At 42.0% G+C, this 26,196-nt stretch overlaps 1 protein-coding gene across 4 annotated transcripts in view; it reads right to left on the bottom strand.

Moving 5' to 3' along the window:
- The window catches only part of LOC137379949 (E3 ubiquitin-protein ligase RNF123), a 536,536-nt gene that overhangs the window by 314,793 nt on the left and 195,547 nt on the right, over positions 1-26,196 (bottom strand). For all 4 annotated transcript variants that reach the window (XM_068051365.1, XM_068051363.1, XM_068051364.1 and 1 more), the window contains 4 exons: positions 24,116-24,261; positions 14,308-14,391; positions 2,444-2,551; positions 1,841-2,018 (listed from right to left, as the gene is read on the bottom strand). In XM_068051365.1, coding sequence (XP_067907466.1) covers positions 1,841-2,018; positions 2,444-2,551; positions 14,308-14,391; positions 24,116-24,261 — 516 coding nt within the window. The remainder of the gene's footprint in view (positions 1-1,840; positions 2,019-2,443; positions 2,552-14,307; positions 14,392-24,115; positions 24,262-26,196) is intronic.

The raw sequence follows: 26,196 nt of genomic DNA, 5'->3' as shown, positions 1-26,196 counted from the left end.
GACTAGTTGATTTGTACTTGCGAAGAGCCGGCACAGGCACAGCGGGCCAAATGGCGTCCTTCTGTGCTGTAACCATTCTACGATTCGATGAAAATCGCAGCAGGTGTCATATTCCTCAAATGATTTTAGATGCTGCACAGGAGAATAATAAGCTTGTTATAAAATAACCTATAATAATATGCAGTTTTTGTCTGTCCGCACTTTGATTGATCACTTGGTTGATTTTGAGGATGAAACCTGACGCTCACAGAGGCACATGGGTCAGAGCACCTTGTACCTTACTTCAGGTGTCTTGTATCAGATGGATCAAAAAATGGTTGTACTCGGTACACCCAGTAACTGAATGTTACAATTAAGTTTTAAAATATTTAATTAACCAACTGTCATCCAACAGGTGCAGAACAACAGAGTTTTGCCGAACAACCTCACCAATCATAAAGCACTCTGCAAAGCAAGGCCCATAAACCTGACAGCAGTCCTTTTTTTTTAAGTGACTCTTTCTCTATGGGTACAGTGGGCATATCCCTGGTGAGTAATGATTCCCTGAAGATTTACTCTGTAAATCCATTTCAGTGATGTTTACGTTTCTCTCTGTCAGTGTGCAATCTTTATGGCATTGGAGGAGTGGCATGGGATGGGAATGGCACGGGAGCAGTAGCATGGGAATAATGGAATGGATAAGAGGGATGGCATGGGAAGGATGGAAAGTCAGGATTACAGCAAGACTAACCTGGGACGGTCCCCACCCCACCACTACCATCACCTCTACTTCAAAGAGTGTAGTGGAGATCCTGTTCCACTTTATGAGTCAGCACTATATTGTGTTTAGTTGGGGCATATCCGACCCTGCTGAATTTCAATAAGATAATTTTCAAAATTGTCAGCCGAGGAACCTCTGCTAGCGAAGGGGTCTGGGGTGGGGAATCAGGGTCAAAATGGAAATATGGAGGGATGGGGATGGCATGGGAGGTAGAGGATGAGATGATGGAATTGGTTAAGTATACTAATTTGACCGCAAATGTTTTGCGGGAAGGATGGACTAGCATGGGAGGAGGTGGATGCGGTGACGGAATTGGTTAAGTATACTAATTTGACCACGAATGTTTTGTGGGTCTCTGCTAGTCAAAAGCTATTTAATGCTATCAGTCTCTGAAACCATTTAACCGTCCTCAACATATGATAACAATGTTATTCCCTCAAGCATTTTAGTATCTAAATTTACATTGAAAATGATAGCAATTATACCTAGCTCCAACATACAGCTAGAGACTCACAACAACGTTTTGATACATTTGAACCAATCCGACTCATTATTCTGATTGAAATCAGAGTGTTGGCGGCAGAGAGGGTGTGCTAACCATGTGAGACAGCATTCAGTTTTGGGAAGCTCTCAAAGCTACTCCAAAGAAAAGGGAACTCAGTGCACTGAGCTTGTTCCTTCCAACAATAACTTGCATTTATACAGTACCTTTGATGTAGTAAAAGTTTCCAAGGCACTTCATAGGAGTGTTATCAAACAAAAACTGACACCAAGTCACAGATAAAAATATTAGCTTAATTGACTAAAAAGCTAGGTCAAAGAGGTCGTTTTTAAGGAGCATTTTAAAGGAGGAGAGACAGGCAGAGAGGTTTAGGGAAGGAACTCCAGAGCTTAGCACCCAGGCAGCTGAAGAAGGTATGGCCACCAATGTTGGAGTACATGTAACCTACAATAACTGGACTTCCACAGAAGATTTAACCTGCCACAATTGCATAAGTGAACTGCAGGCTAATTCTCCAGGAGAAAAAAATTCTTTCCAAGTTCCAGCACAAGGCTCGTTGCGTCACCGACTGCACTTACCAGGCAGCTCATCCATGCTGTTGACTGGACTGAAGTAATTCTTCAGAGCGCTGTAGCTGTTCATGGCAACGTTCATGTAAAACTCTGGCATGAAAGCGAACAGCGTCCTGGTCCGGTCACTGTGTTCGATTACTCGTATGCACACCTGCAGCAGCCAATAGATGTCAAGCATCTTCTCCTGAAACAAGAACAAGTTTTATTCCATCAGGAGTAAAAGCAAATGGTCTCTGGGAAAAGAAGAATCACCCAACAGCTAACCTAGCCCTACCCTTGCGTAACTTAGATATAAGACCTCTGCTCTTCTCCAAGCTATTAAATTGAAATGACAAATAAACTGGAATCATTGTTTGGCCACTTTACAATGTTGATGCTATGCTGCTGAGAAAGGTCTCAGTGTGCAATGGGATACTGCTCCCCACTCAGCAACATTTCAATATAAACCACACACAACTGGACAATGCTTTTAGAAAACCAATATTGTCTGCGCCACACAGATTACTTCACTCCGACCAACTCAAGAGACTAGTTTTCCCAGGTCTAGACTTCCTGGTGCAATTGGGTGGCTCTTTGCATTAATATTCCCAGCACTGTGGTCCATTTTACCTTGGAGTAGATGGTGGCATTGATCCAGGCTAACCGGCGGCTCAGGTGATTCAGCTTCGCAGAGAAGACTTGCTGACTCTTTGTCAATTCATCCAGAATATCCTTCCTCTGAAAGGAAAAAAGGCACAAGATAAATCTGGAGATTCCTGGATGATCATAAACCATTAGCAGCCCTTTGCTCTGGGTGCAGGAGGGTCAGCATTTTCCCTGGTCGCTAACTAACTGGGGTCACTGGGATGAGATATGTTTGATAAAGCTGTTAAGAAAACATATTGGATTCCTGAATTTATAAACTGAAGCAGAGTACTAAAGGAAATTATGCCTCAGCTGGAGCATTGTGGCTAATTCTCCAAACTTTAGAATTACAGAATTGTCACAGCACAAAACGAGGCCATTCAGCCCATCATGTCCATGCTAGCTCTTTGCAAGTGAAATTTAGCCAGACCACTCCCCCGCACTTTCCCTACAGCCCTGCAATTTTTTTTCTCTTCAGTTGCTTATCCAATTGCCTTTTGAAAGCCATGATTGAATCTGCCAACACCACACTCTCAGGCAGTGCATTCCAGATCCTAATCACTCGTTGCGTGAAAGTTTTTTCTCATGTTGCCTTTGCTTCTTTTGCCAATCACCTTAAATCAGTGTCCTCTGGCTCTTGATGCTTCCACTGATGCAAACAGTTCCTCCCTATCTACTGTCTAGACCATTTATGATGTTGAACATCTCTATCAAATCTCCTCTCAACCTTCTCTTCTCTAAAGAAAACAACCCCAGCTTCTCCAATCTATCCTCTTAACTGAAGTCTCTCATCCATGCAACCATTCTCTTAAATCTTTACTGCATCCTCTATAAAGGCTTCACATCCTTCCTAAAGTGCAGTGCCCAGAATTGGACACAATATTCCAGTTTGGCCAAACCAGTGTTTTACAAAGATTCGTCATAACTTCCTGGCTTTTGTACTCTATGCCTCTATTTATAAAGTCCAGGACCCTGTATCCCTTTTTAACCACTTTGTCAACCTGCCCTGCCACCTTCAACAAATTATGCACATATACCCTCAAGTCTCTCTGTTCCTGCATCCCTTTTAGAATTGTACGCTTTATTTTATAATAAGAAACCCGCAAAACATTTGTAGTCTTTATTGCAACAGTGCTTCTTTAAATACAGAACTTCTAGTTATTCTTTCACCAAAAACTGTAACAGAATCAAAACCTCTCACTCTGGAAAAAGCTACATAAAGCTGACCATGCATAAAAAATCATGTGTCAAAAGTCTGGCCTTCTGACTTATTTATAGTCAAAGAATATAAAAGTCTAATTGGGAACTGTTTTCTCCTGAGTTGAAAAGGCAGGTTTACATCTGAAGGGTTCCGAAGAAGGGTCACTGACCCGAAACGTTAACTCTGCTTCTCTTTCCACAGATGCTGCCAGACCTGCTGAGTGATTCCAGCATTTCTTGTTTTTGTTTCAGATTTCCAGCATCCGCAGTATTTTGCTTTTATTTACATCTGATGGGCTCAGTATTATTTGAGGAATATACACTTGCCTTGAAATCTGCCTGTTATAATTTCAGCATCTATCTTAGAAGAAAACAGCCTCCTAGCTACCAATCTTGTTCCATTACAACGTCCTTGTTTAGGATTCAGGTTTTGTAGTAACATTATAAATGCTCCTTCCTTGAGTCTAAGCTTGCACGGTGGCATGCCCATTGGAGTTAGACTGTGTAGAAACTCTGGAGGGTACAGACCATCATCTTCATCTATAGAGTCAATGGTGATGTATTCTTTTAATTCACCTGACAGCTTTTCTAAAACTTTTTTATTCAAATCTAGTGAATCTTCATTTTTAGCACAAAGAACAGCTTTCGAATGACAAATGATACTGGCAAAACATTTGTAGTATAAGTAGTATTGTTATTGCAACAGCACTTCTTCAAATACAGAATTTCTATTTATTCTTTCACCAAAGACTTTAACAGAATCATCAATTCTGATCCTGGAAAAAGCTACATAAAGCTGAGCATTTGTAAAAACATTGGGTTTAAAACGGTGCCGAAAAGTAAATGCACCCTACGTGGCCGACACTCACATATCTCAAATATTAACTGAATGTAAGAAATGGAATCAGGTTTAGAAAAAATTGCAGTTAGCAACCACTTCACTGAAACAACATTTTTCACCTTCATCAAGTTAACACATTACTGTGAAGTAATTCTCTAGCTTTTGCACTCAGCTAGCTAGCCAGTGCCTTCCTTATAGGATTCTTGGCTGCATGCTGGAATACGTTAATAAGAAAAGGCCAATAATCCCCTGTCGTTTGCACTGTTGCTGAGTCTCCCTTAAGACAAAAAAGATTTGCATCTATTCAGCACTCTCTTGTGTCTTTCGAATGTCCCAAAACACCTTGCATAGAATTAATTATCTGGTGCAATTCTATGAGATAAAGTGGCAACTATTTTTGTGCACAGCAAGGTTCCACAATCTACAGTGAGAAGTTTTAAAAAGTGCAGAGATTAGAAGAGCCACACCTTGTTATAAACAGAGGACCTTACATCTTACTCCAGGTGCCTTGTATCAGATGCATCAGAAATTTTTATACTCAGTACACTCAGTACCTGAATGTTTGCAAGGTTTTAAAAAATCAAATTAACCAACTGTCATCCTACAGGTGCAGAACAACCTCACTAAACATAAAGCACTTTGCAAAGCAAGGCTCATAACCTGATAGCAGTGGTCTTTTTCCTTCAGTGGACAAATCCCTGATTAGTGATGATTCCCAGAAGGTTCACTTTAAATCCACTACAGTGGTGTACAGGTTTCTTTCTCTTGGTATGTGGTTCTCTGGGATATCTGTCCCATATTGGATGAACAGAAATTTTGTCCAATTAAATAATGGGAAGACCAAAGCCACTGTCTTCAGTCCTTGCCACAAACTCCATCCTTCTCCCTGGTCATTGTCTGAAGATGAACCAGATGGTTGGCAACTTTGGCATTCTGCTTGACTCTGAGCTGAACTCCAACCCCATCTCCTCTCCATCACCAAGGCTATCTACTTTCACCTCCATAACAACGCCCATCTCCGCCCTTGTCTCAGCTCATCTACTGCTGATATCCTTCGTTACCTCTGGACTCGTCTATTCCAATGCATTCCTGGCTGGCCCCCAACCTTGCACCTTCTGAAAACTTGAGCTCACCCCAAGCTCTGTTGCCTTTTTCTATCTGGCACCAAGTCCCATTCACCTATCACCCCTATGCTCGCTAACCTACATTGGCCCCTGGTCTGGCAACGCCTCAATTTTAAAATTCTCATCACTGTTTTCCAGTCCTCCATGGCTTCTCCCCTCCATATCTCTGTAACCTCCTCCAGCCCCACAACCCTCCGACATCTCTACACTCTCCAATTTTGGTGTCTTACAATCCCAGATTTTCACTGCTCCACGACTGGTAGCCATACCTTCAGCTACCTTGGCCCTAAGCTCTGGAATTCCTTCCCTAAACTTCTCCGTCTTGCTACCTCTCTCCTCCTTTTAAGTCAATCCTTAAAACCTACCTCTGACCAAGCTTTTAGACACCTACCCTAATATATCCTTCTGTATCTCGGTGTCCAATTTTGTTTGATAACGATTCTTTGAGCCACAGAAGACACTGCACCTAATGTCGGGTGCCTTGTATCAGATGGATCAAAAAATTGTTAAATTCAGTGCATTCAATACCCGAATGTTACAATAGTTTCAAAATATCTAATTAAACAACCAAAGATGTACCCCTTAAACCAGACAATCAAAACAAAATCAGACAGACAAAAACTGATTATAAATTGCCTCTCCTCGTGCTTCCTACCAAAATGTATCACTTCACACTTCCGTGCATTAAATTTCATCTGCCACATGTTCAGCCATTCCACCAGGCTGTCTATTGTTACAATCACCTGGTTCATGGTTTGTATTAATTTTCTAGAGGTAACTTTTAATTTGGGAATTGATCTTTTTATGCAAGACCAATGAAAGCACCCGGTTTGAGAAGCTGACAAACATACCAAGGGTGGTTACAAATCAAAGGGCAGTCCATGTTTATTTATTAAGGTCATATGGGGAAGCGTAAAGACCCTACACAATAGGAACCTCCCTTAACTTGTTGAGAGGTGAGAGCCAATAACAGCCCAGGTGGCTTCATTTAGGTGGACAGCTGGAACCAGAAAGTCTAGGAGAGTTTGTTCTGTCATTGTTAGCAATATCAATTATTCATGCGTGCATCAGGAATCAAAGAGAAGATTTGGAATTGGAAATATGTAGTTTAAATTGCTATCTGAGACATCCCATATGTACTACATTGCTATGGAGATAAATGACGCACAGGGTGGCTTTGTTTTTTTTTCTGTGTGCTTGGTGACATAGTCAGTCAGTTGGCTTTTGGAAAACTGTTGGCTTTTGGAAGTCAGTTGGATTCAGGAGCAAAGAGGCCATTGGAAACCGGGATTTTTCTGTTTTGAATAGGGCCTGTGCTCAAGGTGGGAAGTCCAGAACCGGGAGATCTGATACCTCAGAAAATAGCTAAGGAATTAAGGAAATTGAAGTGAATTCCTAAGAGCTGTGATGCACTTTGGATTGGTCCCAGGTGATGTGAACAAACTGCCAAGATTCTGTAACGTATAGGGAAATTCTTGGGATGGAAATAACAGTCAAATAAGAGTTAAAACTCCAGTTCTGATGAAAGTTCACAGACCTGAAACGTTAACTCTGCTTCTGTCTCCTCAGATGCTGCCAGACCTGCTGAGTATTTCCAGCACTTTCAGTTTTTATTTCAGATTTCCAGCATCCGCAGCATTTTGCTTTTATTTTAGAGTCAAATAGGAGTGCTCTGTTGAGGTTTAGAGTTTGAAGTATACATCTTCATGTTCTGTTAAGATTTCAATTTTAAACAATGTTTCTAAATTGTAGTGTTAAGTTAGTAGTGTTTTGCTTTAACTCAAAAAGTTTTTTTGTTTAAAACATGAAATGTTGTGATGTAATTCTTTCAGTCACAACTGGAATTCAACCTTCTCTTTTTAAAAGTTGACAGTCCTTAACGGGATCGTAACACTGTTGAAGTCTATCACTATCCTCCTCACAATTCACGATACCTCCAAGTTTTATGTCATCTGCAAATTTTGAAATTATAATCCATACACCCAAGTCTAGGTCATTAATATACATCAAGAAAAGCAGTGGTTCTAGTACTGACCCCTCGGGAACCCTACTGTATACCTTCCTCCAATCCGAAAAACAACCATTCACCACTGCATTTTTCCTGTCACTCAGCCAACTTACTATCCATGATGCCACTGTCCCTTTTTATTCCATGGGCTTCAACTTTGCTGGAAATCTATTATGTGGTACTTTATCAAATACCTTTTGGAAGTCCAAATACACCACATCAACCACATTACCCTCATACAACACTCCCTGTTACCTCATCAAAAAACTCAAGTCAAGTCAGTTGAAGAGTAATCAGCTTTAACAAATCTGTGCTGGCTTTGCTCAATTAATCAATATTTGTCCAAATGACTGTTTATGCTGTTCTGGATTATCATTTCTAAAAGCTTTCCCAAAACTGAGGTTAAACGGACTGGCCTGTAGTTGCTGGTTTTATCCTTACACTCTTTTTTGAACAAGGGTATAACATTTACAATACTCCAATCCTCTGGCACCACGCCTGTATCTAAGGAGGATTGGAAGATTATGGCCAGTGCCTCCGCAACATCCACACTTACATACCTCAACACCCCAACCGGTCCTGGTGACTTATCAACTGTAAGTACAGCCAGCCTTTCTAATAGCTCCTCTTTATCAACCTGTAACCCCTCCAGTATCTCAACTGCTCTTCTCTTTCACTATGACTTTTGCAGCATCTTCTTCCTTGGTAAAGACAGATATGAATTACTCATTTAATAAGTTAGCTATGCCCTCTGCCTCCATGCATAGATCCCCATTTTGGTCCCTAGTTGGTCCCATCCCTCCTCTTACTACCCTTTTACTATTTACATGTTGTTATGGCCACAGGGTGAAGGGTGTGGGTAGTCCCATTGTTCAACTCTCACCTGACTGCAGCAAGTGTTTTCATGTTATTAAGAGTATGACTCCTTTGTGTTTCATTTGTCAAATAAACAGACAACAACAGGTTTTTTTTGTAGGTTTAAAACAGAAGATTAATTATTTATTCAGCAATATGCCTTATCCCAAAACTGTCACAACCGCACCCACTCATGCAGGCACACGCATGGCGCAAAGAAACAGAGAGGAAAAGGGGTAAGCAGTTTGATGTGAGATAGGGTTTTGAGATTCATGGTAAACGTGATGAATTTTCTCTTTCAATTTCTCTTTAGTTGAAGGCCTGGGGTGTTTGTAGACTTTCCTTGTTGGTTGAAAGTTCAGTTTGAAGACAGGGGGTTACTTCCAGTTCTTTGCTGCACAAGCTGAAATGTAGAATTCACAGCAGGGCACTTTCCTTTTTGGCTTGCTAGATTTTCTCCAAGCTCTCAGCTGGACAAGCTTTGGTGATGCCTTTTCCTGGGTGTCTCTCTCTCTCTCCCTCCCTCCAGAGAGCTACCTTGTCAGCTAGAAGTCTCTCAACTTGCTTCTGTTGGGAAACACAGATCTTCCTCCCTGTGGTGATTGACAATGGCTCAGGATGAGGCTACTTCATACTTTCTTTGTTTCAGAAGAACTCATTCAATTCATCAAATGTCTCTTGATGGGGTCAGGGTGGGTCTAATTAACACCTCTTAGCTTTGGAATGCATCATTCTGTCCTTGCCAGACAGTAGATGGTTTGCATAAACAAAGCCAGGTCTTTTGACCTTCAGGGGCCATTCTGAAGCACACTGCCCACTTTTGTTTTTAAAAAGAAAAGTACATTTTTATCACTCTTCAGGTTGAGTTCTTGCATTTTCAATCATTGCACTTTATGGGAGCATAACAATGTCTATAGAAGACTTTAGGATTCCCCTGTGTGTTATCTGCCAGTCTCTTCTCATACTCTCTCTTTGCCTCTCTTACTTCCTTTTTAACTCTCACTCTGAACTTGCTATATTCAGCCTGGTTCTCACTTATATTATCAAACTGTCAACTGTCATATGCAACCTTTTTCTGCTTCATCTTACTCTCTCTTTTGTCATTGGGGGATTTGATTGCCCTACCTTCTCCCTTCGTGGGTATGTACCTCAAGCATCTTTTCTTGAAAGGCAGCCCATTGTTTCGCTAGAGTTCTATTTGCCAATCGATTCCAATTTTGCTGGGACAGATCCATTCTCACCCCACTGAAATTAGATCTACTCCAATTAAGTATTTTTACTCTAGATTGCTCCTTGTCCTTTTCCATAAACCTTACAATACCATGATCACTATTCCCTAAATGTTGTCCGACAGATATTTGATCCATTTGACCCACCTCATTCCCCAGATTCAGATCCAGCAATGCTTCCTTCCTTGATGGGCCAGAAACATGCTGATCAGGAAAATTTTCTGGAACACACTTCATAAATTCATCTCCCTCTCTGCCCTTCACACTATTACTACCCCAGTGCATATTAGGACAATTGAAGTCCCTCTTAATTACTACTCTATAGTTTCTGCACCTGTCAATTCATTACAAATTTGTTTCACTGTTTCTTTCCCACTACTTGGTGAGCTATAGAATACACCCAATATCAAAATGGTTTAACGCTACTGAATGTATTTTGTCCTGACCCTTCCAGGACCTCCTCTCTCTCCAGCACTGTAATATTCTCCTTAATCAATACTGCCACCCCTCCTCCTTTCTTTCCTTCCCCGTCTTTCCTGAAAACCTTGTATCCAGGAATATTAAGTACCCACTCCTGCCCTTTTTTGAGCCAGGTCTCCATTATCATCACATCATCATACTCCCGCTTGGTTATCTGCGCCCGTAGTTCACCAACCTTATTTACAACGCATTGTGCATTTACATATGTGCACTGTAAACCTAATTTAGACCTTATTGCATTCCGCCTTACTCTGACCCTATCTAATACCTTACTATTTCTTACTCTAGTGCTACTTGTTTCTCCCAATCATTGGTGCATCTTGTTTTTCCTTTCTACTACATCCTGGTTCCCATTCCCCTGCCAAGTTAGTTTAAACCCTCCCCAATAGCACTAGCAAACTTCCCGTGAGGACACTGGTCCCGGCTCTGTTGAAGTGCAACTCCATTGGCATTTATAGGTCTCACCTCACCCACGACTGGTCCCAATGTCCGTGAAATCTAAAGCCCTCCATCTTGTATCATCTCTCAGTTATGCATTATCCTATTTCTATATTCACTAGTGTGACGAGGAGTAATCCTACCTTTGATTTGCTGCTCATTAATCTCTTTCCAAGCTCCCTAAAATCTGCTTGCAGGACCTCATCCTTCTTTCTACCTATGTCATTGGTACCGATGTGGACCATGACTGCTGGCTGTTTAGTCTCCCCTCAGAGTGCTCTGTAGCCACTCAGTGATATGCTTGACCCTGGCACCATCATCCTGGATTTGCATCTGTGGCCGCAAAAAAGCCTGTCTGTTCCCCTAATTATAGAATCCCTCATCACTATTTAGGAAGAATGTTGTGGTCTTGGAAAGGGTGTGGAGCAGGTTTACCACAAAGTAACAGGGATGAAGGACTTCAATTATGTGGAGAGATTAGAGAAGCTGGGATTGTTCTCCTGAGAGCAAAGAAGATTAAAGGGAGGTATAATATATGTGTTCAAAATTATGAAGGTATTGATGGAGTAAATAATGAGAAACTATTTCCACTGGCAGAAAGGTCAGTAACCAGAGGACAGAGATTTAAGATAATTGGCAAAAGAACTGGGGAGACATAAGGAGAAATATTTTTAAGCAGCAAATTATGACAATTTGGAATGCACTGCCTGAAAGGGCAGTGGAGAGTCAATCAAAACTTTCAAAAGGAAATTGGATCTTTTACTTGAAAAGGAGAAATTTTCAGGGCTTTGGGGAAACAGCAGGGGAGTGGGACTAATGAGTAGACAGCACAGGCACGATGGGCAGAATGGTTCCTTCTTTGCTGTAAAATTCTATGTTAAGTTAAACTTGTATAGAGCCTTAGTTAGACCACATTTGCAGTACTGTGAACAGGTCTGGTTTACATATTATAAAAAGGATCTAGTGGCACTGGACAAGGTGCAAAAAAGATTTACTAGAATGATACCAGAAATGAAAGGCTATACCTAACAGGAAAGATTGACTAGGCTGGGATTCTTTTCCCTAGATTATGAAAGGAGCTGACAAGGTAGATGGAGAGAAGATATTTCTATTAGTGGGTGACCAGGGCCCATAAATATAAAATAGTCAATAATAAATCTAATAGGGAATTCAGGAGAAACGTCTATACTAAGGAAGTGGTTAGAATGTGTAATTCTCCACCCCAAAGAGTGGTTGAGGTGAATAGTATAGAAGCATGGAAGGGTTGGCTAAATAAGCACGAGGGAGAAAGGAATGGAAGCATATAGATAGCTTGAATGGAGAGGGAGTTAGAGGAAGCTCGTGTGGAGCATAAACATCGGCACAGACCTATTGGGACGAGCGTCCCGTGTGCTGTAAATGCTTTGTAATGAAGGTTCAGGATGTCTCCCACAATCAATAGTCTGCCAACATCCACCATCAAGTCACAGATCTGAATAATGACTCCTCAAACAACAGTCAAGACCAACTAGTATCCATAGCTCTGCAACTGGAATCAGGGGAGCCAATTAGGAGCATAGGAACATAGGAGCAGGAGTAGGCCATTCAGCCTGCTCTGCCATTCAATACAATCATGGCTGATCATCCACTTCAATGCCTTTTTCCCACACTATCCTCATATCCCTTTATGTCATTGGTATTTAGAAATCTGTCAATCTCTGCCTTAAGCACACTCAATGACTGAGCTTCCACAGCCCCCTGGGGTAGAGAATTCCAAAGATTCACAACACTCTGAGTAAAGAAATTTCTCCTCATCTCGATCCTAAGTGGATTCCCCCTTATTTTGAAATTATATTCCCTGGTTCTAGACTCCCCGACCAGGGGAAACATCTTACCTGCATCTACCCTGTCTATCCCTTTAAGTATTTTGTAGGTTTCAATGAGATCACCTCTCATTCTTCGAAACGCTAGAGAATACAGACCCAGTTTCCCCAATCTCTCTTCATACAACAGTCCTGCCATCCCGAGAACAAGACGGGTGAACCTTCGTTGCACTCCCTCTATGGCAATAATATCCTCCCTAAGGTAAGGGGACCAAAACTGCACACAGTACTTCAGGTGCAGTCTAACCAAGGTTTTATACAATTGAAGCAAGCCTTCACTACTCCTGTACTCAAATCTTATTGTGATAAAGGCCAACATACCATTAGCCTTTCTGATTACTTGCTCCACCTGCATGTTAGCTTTCAGTGACTTATTAACGAGGACACCCAGGCCCCTTTGTACATCTACACTTTCTAATCTCTTATCATTTAAGAAATACTCAGCACATCTATTCCTCCTACCAAAGTGGATAACCTCACATTTTTCCACGTTATATTCCATCTGCCATATTCTTGCCCACTCACTAAGTCTGTCCAAATCCCCTTGAAGGCACTTTGCATCCTCCTCACAACATACATTCCCACCTAGTTTTGTGTCATCCGCGAACTTGGAAATATTACATTTAGTCCCCACATCCAAATCATTGATGTAGATTGTGAACAGCTTCAAGTACTGATCCTTGCGGTACCCCCTAGTCACAGCCTGCCAATGCGAGAATGACCCGTTTATTCCTACTCTCTGCTTTCTGCCTGTTAACCAATCCTTAATACATGCCAGTATATTGCCTCCTATCCCATGTGCTTTAATTTTGCTAACCGACCTCCTGTGAGGACTTTATCAAAAACCTTTTGAAAATCCAAATATAATACATCCACTGACTCCCCTTGATCAATTCTGTTAGTCACATCCTCAAAAAACTCCAACAGGTTCATCAAACATGATTTCCCATTCATAAATCCATGTTGACTATGCCCAATCAGAATATTATTATTCAACTGTCCACTTATCACATCCTTTAGAATAAATTCCAGCATTTTCCCTACTACTGAGGTAAGGCTAACAGGTCTGTAGTTCCCCGTTTTCTCTCTCCCTCCCTTCTTAAACAGTGGGGTGACATGTGCTACCTTCCAATCTGCAGGAACCTATAGAATTTTGGAAAATCACCAATGCATCTACCAATGCACTACCTCCACAGCTACTGTTTCAACATGATGAAAGGTCACAGACCTGAAACATTAACTCTGCTTCTCTCTCCACAGATGCTGCCAGACCTGCTGAGTATTTCCAGTACTTTCTGTTTTTATTACCTCTTTCATCACTCTGGGATGTACAATATCAGGTCCCGGGGACTTATCAACCTTCAGCCCCATTAATTTCACCAACACAACCTGCTTACTAATACTAATATACTTCAATTCCTCATTCTCTCTAATCCCTTAGATCTCTAATTCTGGGAGATTTCTTGTATCTTCCTCAGTGAAGACAGACACAAAGTAATCATTTAGCTTCTTTGCCATTTCTCTATTCGTCATTCAAATTCTCCTGACTCTGCCTGTAATGGTCCCACATTTGTCTTAGCCAAACATTTCCTTTTTACCTACCTATAGAAGCTTTTACAGTCCATTATGTTTTTTGCTAGATTACATTCATATTTTAATCTCCTTTTTTTCATCAGTTTCTTGGTCCTCCTTGGTTGTAAGTATTTTATTTATAAGTAATTAAGTATTTATTTGTATTACATACCAAAATGCCATCTGTGTCTTTGTCACTAACCCATTTCACTTCACCAGAGTAAGTGCCTATTCCCTTACCTTTGTAGGACATCGTGCAGTCTTGTCTTCGGTGTCCTTCAGGGCCATTGCATACTCATGGACATCGTCCGACACACCCACCATCTGCAAACACAGACAGTGAGCTGAACACAAATCATGCAATCAAGTTATTTTGTCAGAAAGAAACAAGATGGGCTATGTATTGAAAATATGCCTAGAGAATCACTGCACACCTAATGCAGTGCTGTTTGGGGCACAGTAATATCAGCTAGTTAGTTAGTTAGAGATACAGCACTGAAACAGGCCCTTCGGCCCACCGAGTCTATGCCGACCATCAACCACCCATTTATACTAATCCTACACTAATTCCATATTCCTATCACATCCCCACCTGTCCCTATATTTCCCTACCACCTACCTATACTAGGGGCAATTTATAATGGCCAATTTACCGATCAACCTGCAAGTCTTTGGCATGTGGGAGGAAACCGGAGCACCCGGAGGAAACCCACGCAGACACAGGGAGAACTTGCAAACTCCACACAGGCAGTACCCAGAATTGAACCCAGGTCGCTGGAGCTGTGAGACTGCGGTGCTAACCACTGCGCCGCTCATAATGAGTATCCAGCCAAAAGCTCTGTACTCTTCTCCTTTCTCCTGATTCCATCCCCATCCTCAGCTATTCACACAGGCTGAGTCACACAGTAGCATCCCGTTCGATCAGTGATGGGTTTCAAATTCAATATCCCATCTTTGTCCGAGATCACATTGTTTCACCACCCTACCCCTGCATCATTCTCCAGCCATTCAGCCCAGCCAGACTCTGGCTTTCTGCACATTCCCTGCTCCCACTGTTCCTCATTTGAGGGCAGAGTTTTCAGCAATTTAAATTCTACTCTCTGGAAGTGGCTCCCTAAACTTTTTTGCCTTGCCATGTCCCTTCTTCCCTTTAAAAAAACCTCAAAATTTACTGCATGAACCATGTTTCTAGGGTATTTTTCCTAATTCTCCAATCTGTATCCTCCTTTGGACAGTACCTTGGGAGATTTTGTAGGATTAAAGACTCTATACAAATGCAAGTCATTGAAGAGTCTTGATTTAAAATATACATATATATATATAAAGTGCTTTGGAAAGTAAGGGATCATGTTCCCATTTACTTAAGGGGCCTTAACAGAAAAAGTAGCTCTGTAAACATCCGGTAACCTTCCATATATTGCACCATTAGCACAGAATAAAACAACTTGTCTCACTACAGTGCCTGTCATGAACTCAACATGTCCCAAGGTCCCACAAATAGCAATGTGAAGGGAGGCCAGATAAACTGTTTTAGATATGTTGGTTGAAAGATAAACACTGAGGGACAGATGGGGCCTCGGTTTAGCCTCTAATCCGAGAAATGGTGTCAGCCAAGACCGTGTCCTCAAATGAGAACAGAAAGTGCTGGAAATATTCAGCAGGTCTGCTGAGTATTTCCGCCACCTCCTGTTCTCATTTCAGAGTTCCAGCATCCGCAGCATTGTGCTCTTATTTCTGTATCCTCAAATGTTTGGAATGGAACTTCAGCCCACATCCTTCTGATTATGAAGCGAGTGTGCTGCCAACAAAGCCACAGCTGACACCCATAGCAAATCGGAAAGCGAAGGCAAAGGCTGCGATCCATTCAGAAATACTAGAATCACAGAATCATTACAGTGCAGGAGGTGGCCCATCGTGTCCACACCAGCTCTCTGAAAGAGCAATTCCCTCAGTTCCATTCTCCCTGTAACCCTGCACATTCTTCCTTTTCATGTAACTGTCTAATTCCCTTTTGAATGCTTCAATTGAACCTGCCTCCACCACGTTCAAAGGCAGCGCATTCCAGATCTTAACCACTCGCTGCATGAAAAGGCTTTTTCTCATGTCATTTTTGCTTCTATTACCAAATACTTTAAATCTCTCCCCTCTCATTCTCAATCCTTTCATGAGTGGTAACAGTTTCTCTCTATCTACTCAGTCCAGGAGTGAACAGTGAAGCTCCAGTAGCTCAAAGTTCATCAGTACTTCGAAAGTGTTCCACACCATGAGATTAGTAACATCAGCACTATTAGAAGGCTTGAATTGTTTAATATCTAAAGCTAAGAACATAGTAAGAGCTTCAAATCATAGAAATGCTTCATTTTGCATTTCGTTGATCATTTTCTATACTTGAGACACATTCGTGCCAGGGATAGGACAATTCTTCAGCCCACCCAATCGCACCCCTGAATATACAAGGTGCACTATAACTTGTGGAAAATCGAGAATTAAGCTCTGCTACGAATGTTTAGCTCATCTTTGAAATTCCCGCAGGTGCAACAGTACTCGTCACTCCAGCATTTTAGCACTACTCAATATCAACCTATGCAACAGTGTAAACTGCAGTGACCTATATGGCTCTTAAACTATGCTGAATATGGTGAGAAATATTAATCTGGGAAACAGGACACTTTCAACATACAATCTCCCCTACTGTTAGTATCAAAAACTTATATTTAACTTATAATCCTGCAGTGCATGTGCACCTCCTGCAGCACGTGACCATATTTGAGCAACAGTGGTGAAAGTTTAAGAGAACAGATAAATGCTCATATTTAACAAATACTGAAAAAGAAGCAATGCTGGAGGTCAGTCAATATCTGTAAAAAGACAAGGGTTTGACAGTGCAAGTGTGTTCTTTCATCAAAGTGCTTTAGAGACACTTGTACCCAACATCTCAGCTCTTTGTACAATGCTGAGACTTGAAATAGTCAGTGGTATTTTCTTGCATTCTGACACTAAATAAATACAATAGGGAATTCAGGGGAAATATTTTTCCCAGCGAGTGGTTCGAATGTAGAACTCACTACCACAAGGAGTAGTTAAGGCAAATCGAATAGATGCATTTAAGGGGAACCGAGATAAGCACGTGAGGGAGAAAGGAATAGAAGGTTATGCTGATAGGGTTAAAAGAGGAAGTGGTGGGAGGAGGCTCATGTAGAGTGTAAACACCAGCATAGGCTACTTGGACTGAGTAGCCCATTTCTATGCTGTCAACTTGATGGAACTCAATGTCTGCCTTCACGTGTATGCCCTCAGAAATATGGAACAGCTGAAGATATGAATGTTTCCAGAGATTTACCACAAAGCTCATAATTTGGTCACCAATCTCTATGGTGGGGAGCGAACGTGAACCAGCTATGCGCCTATCTCAGACCCACCGAAGCTCATCTTATGAAATATGTAGTCAAAACACCAGAAAGTCCCAGCTGGGTACTGTGTCCAACTGTGGGCACCACACTTTCAGAAGGATATCAAGGCCTTAAGTGAGGGTGCAAAGGACATTTTCTAGAATGATGCCAGGGAGGAAAGATTTCAGTTATATGGGAGAGACTAAAGACTGGGGTTGTACGTCTTAGAGCAGAGAAGGTTAAGGGGAGTAAAAACATAGCGTGCTGGAAACACTCAGCAGGTCTGGCAGCATTTGTGGAGAAAGAAACAAGAGTAACCGGAAACGTTAACTATTTCTCTCTCTACAGATGCTGCCAGGCCTGCTGAGTATTTCCAGGACTTTGTTTTTATTTCAGATTTGCAGCGTCCGTTGTATTTTGCTTTTATTTTAAGGTTAAGGGAAGATTTAATAGAAATGTTAAAAATCACAAAAGATTTTGATAGATTAAATATGAGAAACCATTTCTCATGTCAGAAGGGTTTGTAATCAGAGGACTTAGACTTAAAGTAATTGGCAAAACAAAGACAACATGAAAATTTAATGCAGTAAGTTGTGATCTGGAATACACTGCATGAAAGGCTGATGGAAGCAAATTCAGTAGCAACTTTCAAAAGAGAATTGGATAAATACTGTGATGAAATAAACAATGAAATGGAAGAATTATGAATTTTAAAAAGCCAATTGTTAAACAAAACCACAAGAACATGGACACTTGTATTACAGTCAAAATGGAGTAGTGGTCATATGACCCCTCCTGTACTGGAAATCAACAAACCTGTCCGCAAAGATGGAACTCGTTAACCTCATCTGAAATAGCTGTGGGGAGAACTCCTTTGAAATTGAAAGGAGCACCAATGCATATTGATGATTCTTATCAACAAAGGTTCTAGAGGCAGACTAACTCACAGCCCAAACCAAAATAAATAGGTGTGAAGTAGCACTGTTAACAGAATGGTCCCCATTCAGACATCAATCAATAGCCATGGTTATCACATCCTGGTCCACTGGGTGGTCACACCAGGGGAGAGGACCATGCGTCTCCGAACAGAAACTCTAATGTGATGGATTTTTACCTTAAAAAGGTAGCCCTCTGGAGAGAGAGGGGGGGGGGGGGGAAACACCTCAGAAAGCTCGTTCAGCCAGAGGCTGTGCAAGAGATACAGCCAAGAATAACCCTGAACAACAATTGGAACAGCCACTACAGCAGAGACATCACAAAGTGACTTTAAGACTGACCATCTGTGAAGGTAGCAAAATCCACACCACCAGCTTTATGCTGAGTTGTAGCCATTAGAAGTCTACAAACACCCCAGCCTGCACCTTTAAAAAATACTTTTCCCCCTGAAAAGATTCAACAGGTTTACTGTAACCCACGAGCACTTACCTCACTTTGGACTTAAAACTACATCCTACCCTTTTCTCTCTATCTATCTATTCTTGTACATATATGAGTGTGGGTGAGGTGCAACCATTTCAGGAATTGTGTAAAAATAGTTATATTTTTAAACCTATGAAAAACCTGCCGTTTGTCTGTTTATTTGACCCAAAAGACACTCAGAGTAACACATCTTTTTAACAAAACACGATTGCAGTCAGTTGAGAACCACCCACACCCCTTTACCACCTGTCCGTAATAGCAAGGTTGGATGTACCAGGAGAAGATGTTGACCTAACCCGCTGCTATACATGATGGCTGGCAGTCAAGTACTCAGCTTCTTGAGTGTCAGCATGGACTGGAATCTTGCTTTTTTAGTGCAATACTCAAAATTTCCTGCAACATTTGCATCGCCATTGTCTCAGAATACTGCCATCCTGAATCAAAGCCTTCCATTCTCAAATAATTCCCATCCTGAATTGGTCTTTCAATTTGTCCAGTGAGTTTCTGCACACTTTTCTCATCCTCCTTCTCTCTCTCTTTGGATAGTTAGTCCAAGGTTACATGTTATCAGCATATAACACTGGGATGATCAACAGCAATCAGGGATGGGAAAATCAGCCAGGGTTTCCCCTCGACATGATCCTCAACCATGATACAGTCTACTAACCGAGTCTGGCCGCACAGATGGGTTTGGTGAAGACTTGGAGAGTTGAGTGGAACCACACCCCAGCAAAGGCTTTGCATCTTCAGCAAATGAGGAGAAAATGAGGGGTGCAACACAGCTTCCCATTTGCTTATCATTTCAAACTTATTTCCTTACACACTGACATTGCTGCGAGGCTATTTTAATGGCATACATTGCTGAGAGCAAACTCTTCTCACACTGAATTAGGCTGATCAATGGAAAAGTGGGACAGCTTGACTCCCATGACAAATGTAACCCAACAATAATTAAAATGCCAGCATGGCAGAGGAAGCTCTTAAAATAAATAAATTAAAAATCTTACATCTGTACACACTTGTTGTCAACGTTTTGCACTAAGTTCCCCTGTTCACAGTTTATAATGTAAGCTGCCCCTGTAAACCTGTCACACTGCAGTTACACCCACTGGTCCAGTGAGGGTACTGCAGTGCCACCACTGCTGGATAGGTGTCATTACACTCAATGGTTCACATGGATGCTTCCCATTATAAATGTGAATACAGGAAGTTATAATGGCAATTATATAAAAAGTAAGGATAGAATGTATGGTATTTAAAATAGAGGCTGAATTAAGTCTACATGTTCTGTCTAATTATCCCTCGCTCTCTAATCCCAGTTCATTTCAAGACTACCCTTAGTCTTGATTCCACCATGAGGAATTCCATGGGTGATGCCAGTCTGCAAATAAATTAAAATTCAATTACTTTCAGTGAACCTGCACAATCATAGATAGGGCTATTTTGGATGAGATCCCACACTAACATGGTTCACTGCGCTTATCAATGATTAAGCAGAAGTGATAGCTAATGGTATCTATTACAACATGTGGACTGGCATTTCCAATCAGTCTGCAGCTAATTCTTTTTCAGCATCACTGTCTGCTGTAGCTTACTGAGCATCATGCGGGAAGACAATGCCAATTCAATGCCCGCAGAGCAGAATAAGCACAAGTCGCAGTAATACCCCTTTTTTAAAAATAAAGGGACCAAACCACTGTGGCTCTCAGACTCAGACACTGGGGGTAGATGGGGACATCGCGACTTCAACAGAAATGACTGCTGGGCAGTTTCTATCACTGCCGGTCGGTCTACCACGGCAGGCAGCAAGTTGCAAACTTTCCCCACTAAGTACTACAGACAGGCATCGCCAGAGCTGTTCAAGATGAGAAACCTCCAGTCACAAGCCAGATACCTCATACCAAGACGTAAAATGATTAAAAGCAGCAAGCTACGTCTGTCATGTGGGGCACTCTCCATCTTCTTCCCTTCCACATTTCCCCATCTTTCTCTTTCTACAACCCCCTTCTTTGTGCTTTTCTCTGAGTTGTGGGATTAGTTAGCATTCTCTGCTGTTGGAAGAAATGGCTATGGAGGCAGGGCTATCCCTGCTTTTAGAATAAAAGCAAAAAGAGCTCATAACTTTAATAGACAGCTTGTGCCAACATTATGAATGGTGGGATAGCCCTACCTCCATGCTAGTTTCTGCACTCTTCCTGGAAAATTACAAATTCCAAGAATTACCTGCAACATAACATGCACAGGAGATTGTGATTCTCAGATGGGAGATCATAATTTCCAGCAAGATTCCTGCTGAATGATAGGCATGGTCATCACACATGCAGAGGCAGCAGATATACACAACAGGAATTGATTTATCAAAACAACAAGCTGAAAGAGTAGAACTGCGCATCTTGCATATTCCATCTTCTGTGCTTATTGCATGGCAAAGTATAATGTAGGGCATAGTGGGTGGTGTTCAGTTGGCAATCCTTGTTTAACACTGTGTCCTGCAGAACTGCTAGTGACACAACAGCAAGACAGTTCATTCCAGTCGCAATCAGAACTCTCAGGTTTCACTGCCCCTGCTTAACACTCATTGGCAGGTGAGAATTGGCTGTTTTGAGGCTTTTAAAGTAAACTTGAGTTTTTGATGGGATAAAAACAAAATACTGCAGATGATCGAAATCTGAAATAAAAACAGAAAATGCTGGAAATATTCGGCAGGTCTGGCAGCACCTGCAGAGAGTGAAGCAGTTAAACAGTTAACGTTTCAGGTTGAGGACCTTCAATCAGAACTCATATTCTGCCTGACCTGCCAGCATTTCCTGCACCTTTGAAGAGTTTGGCATGGTTGAAATGGACTGGAAAAAACACAACAGTCCACCTGGCTGGTGCCAAAGTTCAAAAGAAATCCTATATTATAGTTTCTCTCTTCTACCTACAAAACACTTCCATTTAGAAACACCTATCCAGCTCCCTTTTGAATTTGTCTCCATGGACAGACTGCTCCATCCGTTCATGATCCTCTGCATAAATTAGTTAAATCCAAGCCCTCCATTCACCTGTCCCCCTCTGAGCTTCAATCCACGCCCCTACAGTTTGAGGTTGTGTCATAATTTATTTGGATTCAGTTTATCTCTATCCACAGCATCCGGGAAATGTCACTGAAGTCTCCAGTGTAAATACTCCCAGCTTCCTTAGTTCAGGTGCCCTCTGTATTCTCTCCAAAGTTACGGCTTCCCCATTGTAAAACAATAGCCAGAATTATACATGTCTCCAGTTCAGTTTAAACACTGTTGTATACGTGCTCACATTTATTACAAGAGGGAAGGAGCATAAAAGTAGGGAAGTCTTGCTACAGCTGTACAGGACATTGGTGAGTCCACACCTAGAGTACTGTGCACAGTTTTGGTCTCCCACTTGAAGAATAAACGTGCATTGGAAGCAGTTCAGAGAAGGTTCGCTAAGCTGATTCCTGGGATGAAGGGGTTGTCTATGAGGAAAGGTTGGGCCTATACTCATTGGAGTTTAGAAGAATGAGAGGTGATATTATTGAAACATAAGATTCTGAGAAAGCTTGACAGGGTCGATGCTGAGAGGATGTTTCCCCTCGTGGGGGAAATCTAGAACGGGAGGCACAGTTTCAAAATAAGGGGGTCACCCAATTAAGATGGAGATGAAGAGGAATTTCTTCTCTCTCTCTCCCTCAGCGAGCAGTGCAAGCTGGATCATTGAATATATTCAAGACCGAGTTAGACAGACTGCTGATCTACAAAAGAGTCAAGTGTTCTGGGGGGTTGGAAAAAAAGTGGAGTTAAGGCCACAATCAGATCAGCCATGACCTTACCGAATAGTGGAGCAGGTTCAAGGGGCTAAATGACCTACTCCTGCTCCTATTTCTCATGATTATTCCTCCTTCCCATAACTTGTACACCCTTATTATCTTGTTTGCCATATTTGCTGTTCTTGCCTAAAATGCTTTGCTAAAATCCAAATAGATAGCTTTTGAGCTTCCCCTATCCGCCTGGTCCATTATCTTTTGGTAGACTTGACATCCCTCCCATAAAGCCATACTGGCTCCCTCTAATTAACCCCTATTTTTCAGAGTGCTTCATTGTTCTCTCTTTGAGGATGCTCTCTAACACTTTATCCTATTACAGATGCCAGGTTTCCTGGCATGAAGTCCTTCATACCCCTCTTCATAAATCAGCGTTATGTTAATCTGTTAATTGTGTATCAATTGTTTGATTATATGCATGTGGAGGATGTTAATTGGGGTCTTAACTTGACTACTTATAAGCAGACACTTACTGAGACTGGTGGAGGGTTTTGAGTGAGGAGCTACATGTTTGAAATCCTTTTAATCTGTACAATAAATGTGAAACTAGATAAAGATAGGCTCCAGCATTATCCTTTCATAATAAGCTTTCTGGAGTTTAACACATTACATTTGCCCCTCAATTCTTGAGCACTGTTGCTTTCCAATGATCCCCTAAAACTGTCCGCCAGCAGGTGACCGATTTCATCGGCTATTTCCTTAAGTGCTCCAGTGTGCAACCTATCTCCATCACTCCCAGCATGTCCATCGGCTCCTTATTTTTAATTTCTAACATTTTTAATATCTTTTGCCCCATTCTGCAAAGTTTCTTCATCTGCACTTGGAAAAGAGTCTATGTTCACTCTGAAAAATTGTTCGAAATCCACTTAGGGTATCTACCATTCCTTGGTTGCATGATATTGTGAACTCTCATCATCCTATTGTTTCGCTGACCTCCTGTTTGCTACCCATTAAACAACTAAGTGCTTGAAGCTATCCTGCACTCTGCCTTCATCATGTTAAAGTAAGACTTGCCGGCACAAACACGATGGGCCAAGTGGCCTCTTTCTGTGCCGTAAACTTTCTATGATTCTATGATTTATGTATCACCTTTTGTGACCTCAGGATATCCCAAAATGCTTTACAGCCAATGAAGTACTTTTTTGGTGCAGTCACTGTTGCAATATGGCTCAGTTGGTAGCACACTCGCCTTTGAATCAGAAGAGAAAGGGTTCGAGTCCATTCCAGCGGATTGAGAATTCAAGCTGACATTTCAGTGCGGTATTGAGTAAGTGCTGCACTGTCAAGACAGTGCCCAAGGTCCTAACTGCCCTCTCAGGGTGATGTAAAAGATCCCATGGCGCTATTTTGAAGAGGAGCAGGGGAGTTCTCCACAGGTTTCTGGGCAATTAGACCAGCCCCTCAAACACCAACATGTTACCTTGCCAAGCTGCTGATGCACACTGAGGTTGTACATCATGATAGTTCCATCCAGGATTTCCAGTAAAGATTTCTCTGTGGTTGGGAGATCCGGTTCATCAGGGGGACGCCCTAACAACAGGCCATCATTTCCATGGCTTCCTTCAACTGTAAAGAGAAGCAAAGTATCAGTACTGTCACAACCATGCCGGGAGTAATGCACAGTTAATTCAGTCCCACTACTCCACAGGTCACAACATATCAAGAAAGTTTTCCACCAACCAAAGAATAGCCAAATTAGACACACTATTTGTCCCCCAGAATAAAGTACACCAAACCAGGTTTCTTTAAACAACATTAACTATTGATTAGAAAAGAAATAACAAGTCTTAAACACTAATGAGATAAAACTAGATATAAAACTCCTTATTTCCTTAACCCTCATGCACACTCGAGGTGGTGGCATAGTGGCGTTGTCACTGGACTAGTAACCCAGAGATCCAGGGTATTGCTCTAGGGACATGGGTTTGAATGCCACCACAGAAGAAGGTGGAATTTGAATTCAACTAATAAATCTAGAATTAAAAGGCTAGTCTGATGATGGCCATGAAACCATTGTCGTAAAAACCCATCTGGCATCGATCTAGGCACCAGAAACAATGGCAAACCTAGCCCAGTCGACCCTGCAAAGTCCACCTTACTGGGGGCTTGTGGCAAAGTTGGAAGAGCTGTCTCACAGACTAGTCAAGCAACAGAGTGATGTTGTCATACTCACCGCATTATTACTTACAGACAATGTCCCATACACTGCCATCACCATCCCCAGGTATGTCCTGTCCCACTGGCAGGACAGACCATCACAGGTGGCGGCACAGTGGTATACAGTCAGGAGGGAGTTGCCCTGGGAGTCCACAACATTGACTCCAGACCCTCTGAATTCTCATGGCATCAGGTCAAACTTGGGCAAGAAAATCTCCTACTGATTACCACCTACCGTCCCCCCTCAAGCTGATGAATCAGTATTTCTCCATGTTGAACACCACGTGGAAATAGCAAGAGCGCAGAAAGCACTCTGGGTGGGGGACATCAACGTTCATCACCAATAGTAGTTCGGTAGCACCACTACTTACTGAGTTGGCCGAGTCCTCAAGGACATAGCTGCTTGACTGGGTCTGCAGCAGGTGGTGAGGGAACCAACAAGAAGGAAAGACATACTTGACCTCGTCTTCACCAATCTGCCTGACAGTATTATCAGTATTGGTAAGAGTGACCAGCGCACAGTTCTAACGAAGACAAAGTCCCGTATTCACATTGAGGATACCCTCCATCGTGTTGTGTGGCACTACCACCGTGCTAACTGAGATAGATTTTGAACCGATCTAGCAATGCAAAACTGGGCATCCATGAGGAGCTGTGGGCCATCAGTAGCAGCAGAAATGCACTCAACCACAATCTGTAACCTCATGGCCCGGCATATCCCCCACTCCACCATTACCATCAAGCCGGGGGACCAAACCTGGTTCAATGAAGAATGCAGGTGGACATGCCAGGAGCAGCACCAGGCATACTTCAAAATGAGGTGTCAACCAGTGAAGTTACAATCCAGGACTACTTGCATGCCAAACAGCATAAGCAGCATGCAAAAGACAGAGCTAAGCGATCCCACAACCAATGGATCAGATCTAAGCTCTGCAGTCCTGCCACATCCAGTCGTGAATGGTGGTGGACAGCGAAACAACTAATGGCAATGTTTGCTATTTCAACACATCCCCCTGCTCTCATGCCGTCATATCTGTCCTGGGCTTGCTGCAGTGTTCCAGCGAACATCAGCGCAGGCTCGGGGTACAGCATCTCATTGACCGATTAGGCACGCCGGACTGAACATTGAGTTCAATAATTTCAGAGCATCATGAGCCCCCTTTTTCATTTTTAGTTCTTTTCTCTCTTTATTTTATTTTAGTTTGTTTCATCATTTTTTTTTAATCATGTGCCTTCCCACTGTTTTTTTTTCATGTTTGTGCTTTGGACTAGGGCTGTTCATTTTTCTGTCTATTAACACTGTCTCTGCACTAACGCTTTGTTTTACAGCACACTATTAACATA

This window comes from Heterodontus francisci, chromosome 19 (assembly GCF_036365525.1).
Source record: "Heterodontus francisci isolate sHetFra1 chromosome 19, sHetFra1.hap1, whole genome shotgun sequence".
NCBI lineage: Eukaryota > Metazoa > Chordata > Chondrichthyes > Heterodontiformes > Heterodontidae > Heterodontus > Heterodontus francisci.
Note: the sequence above shows the minus strand (reverse complement) of the source record. Positions and strands in the feature narration are given on the sequence as shown.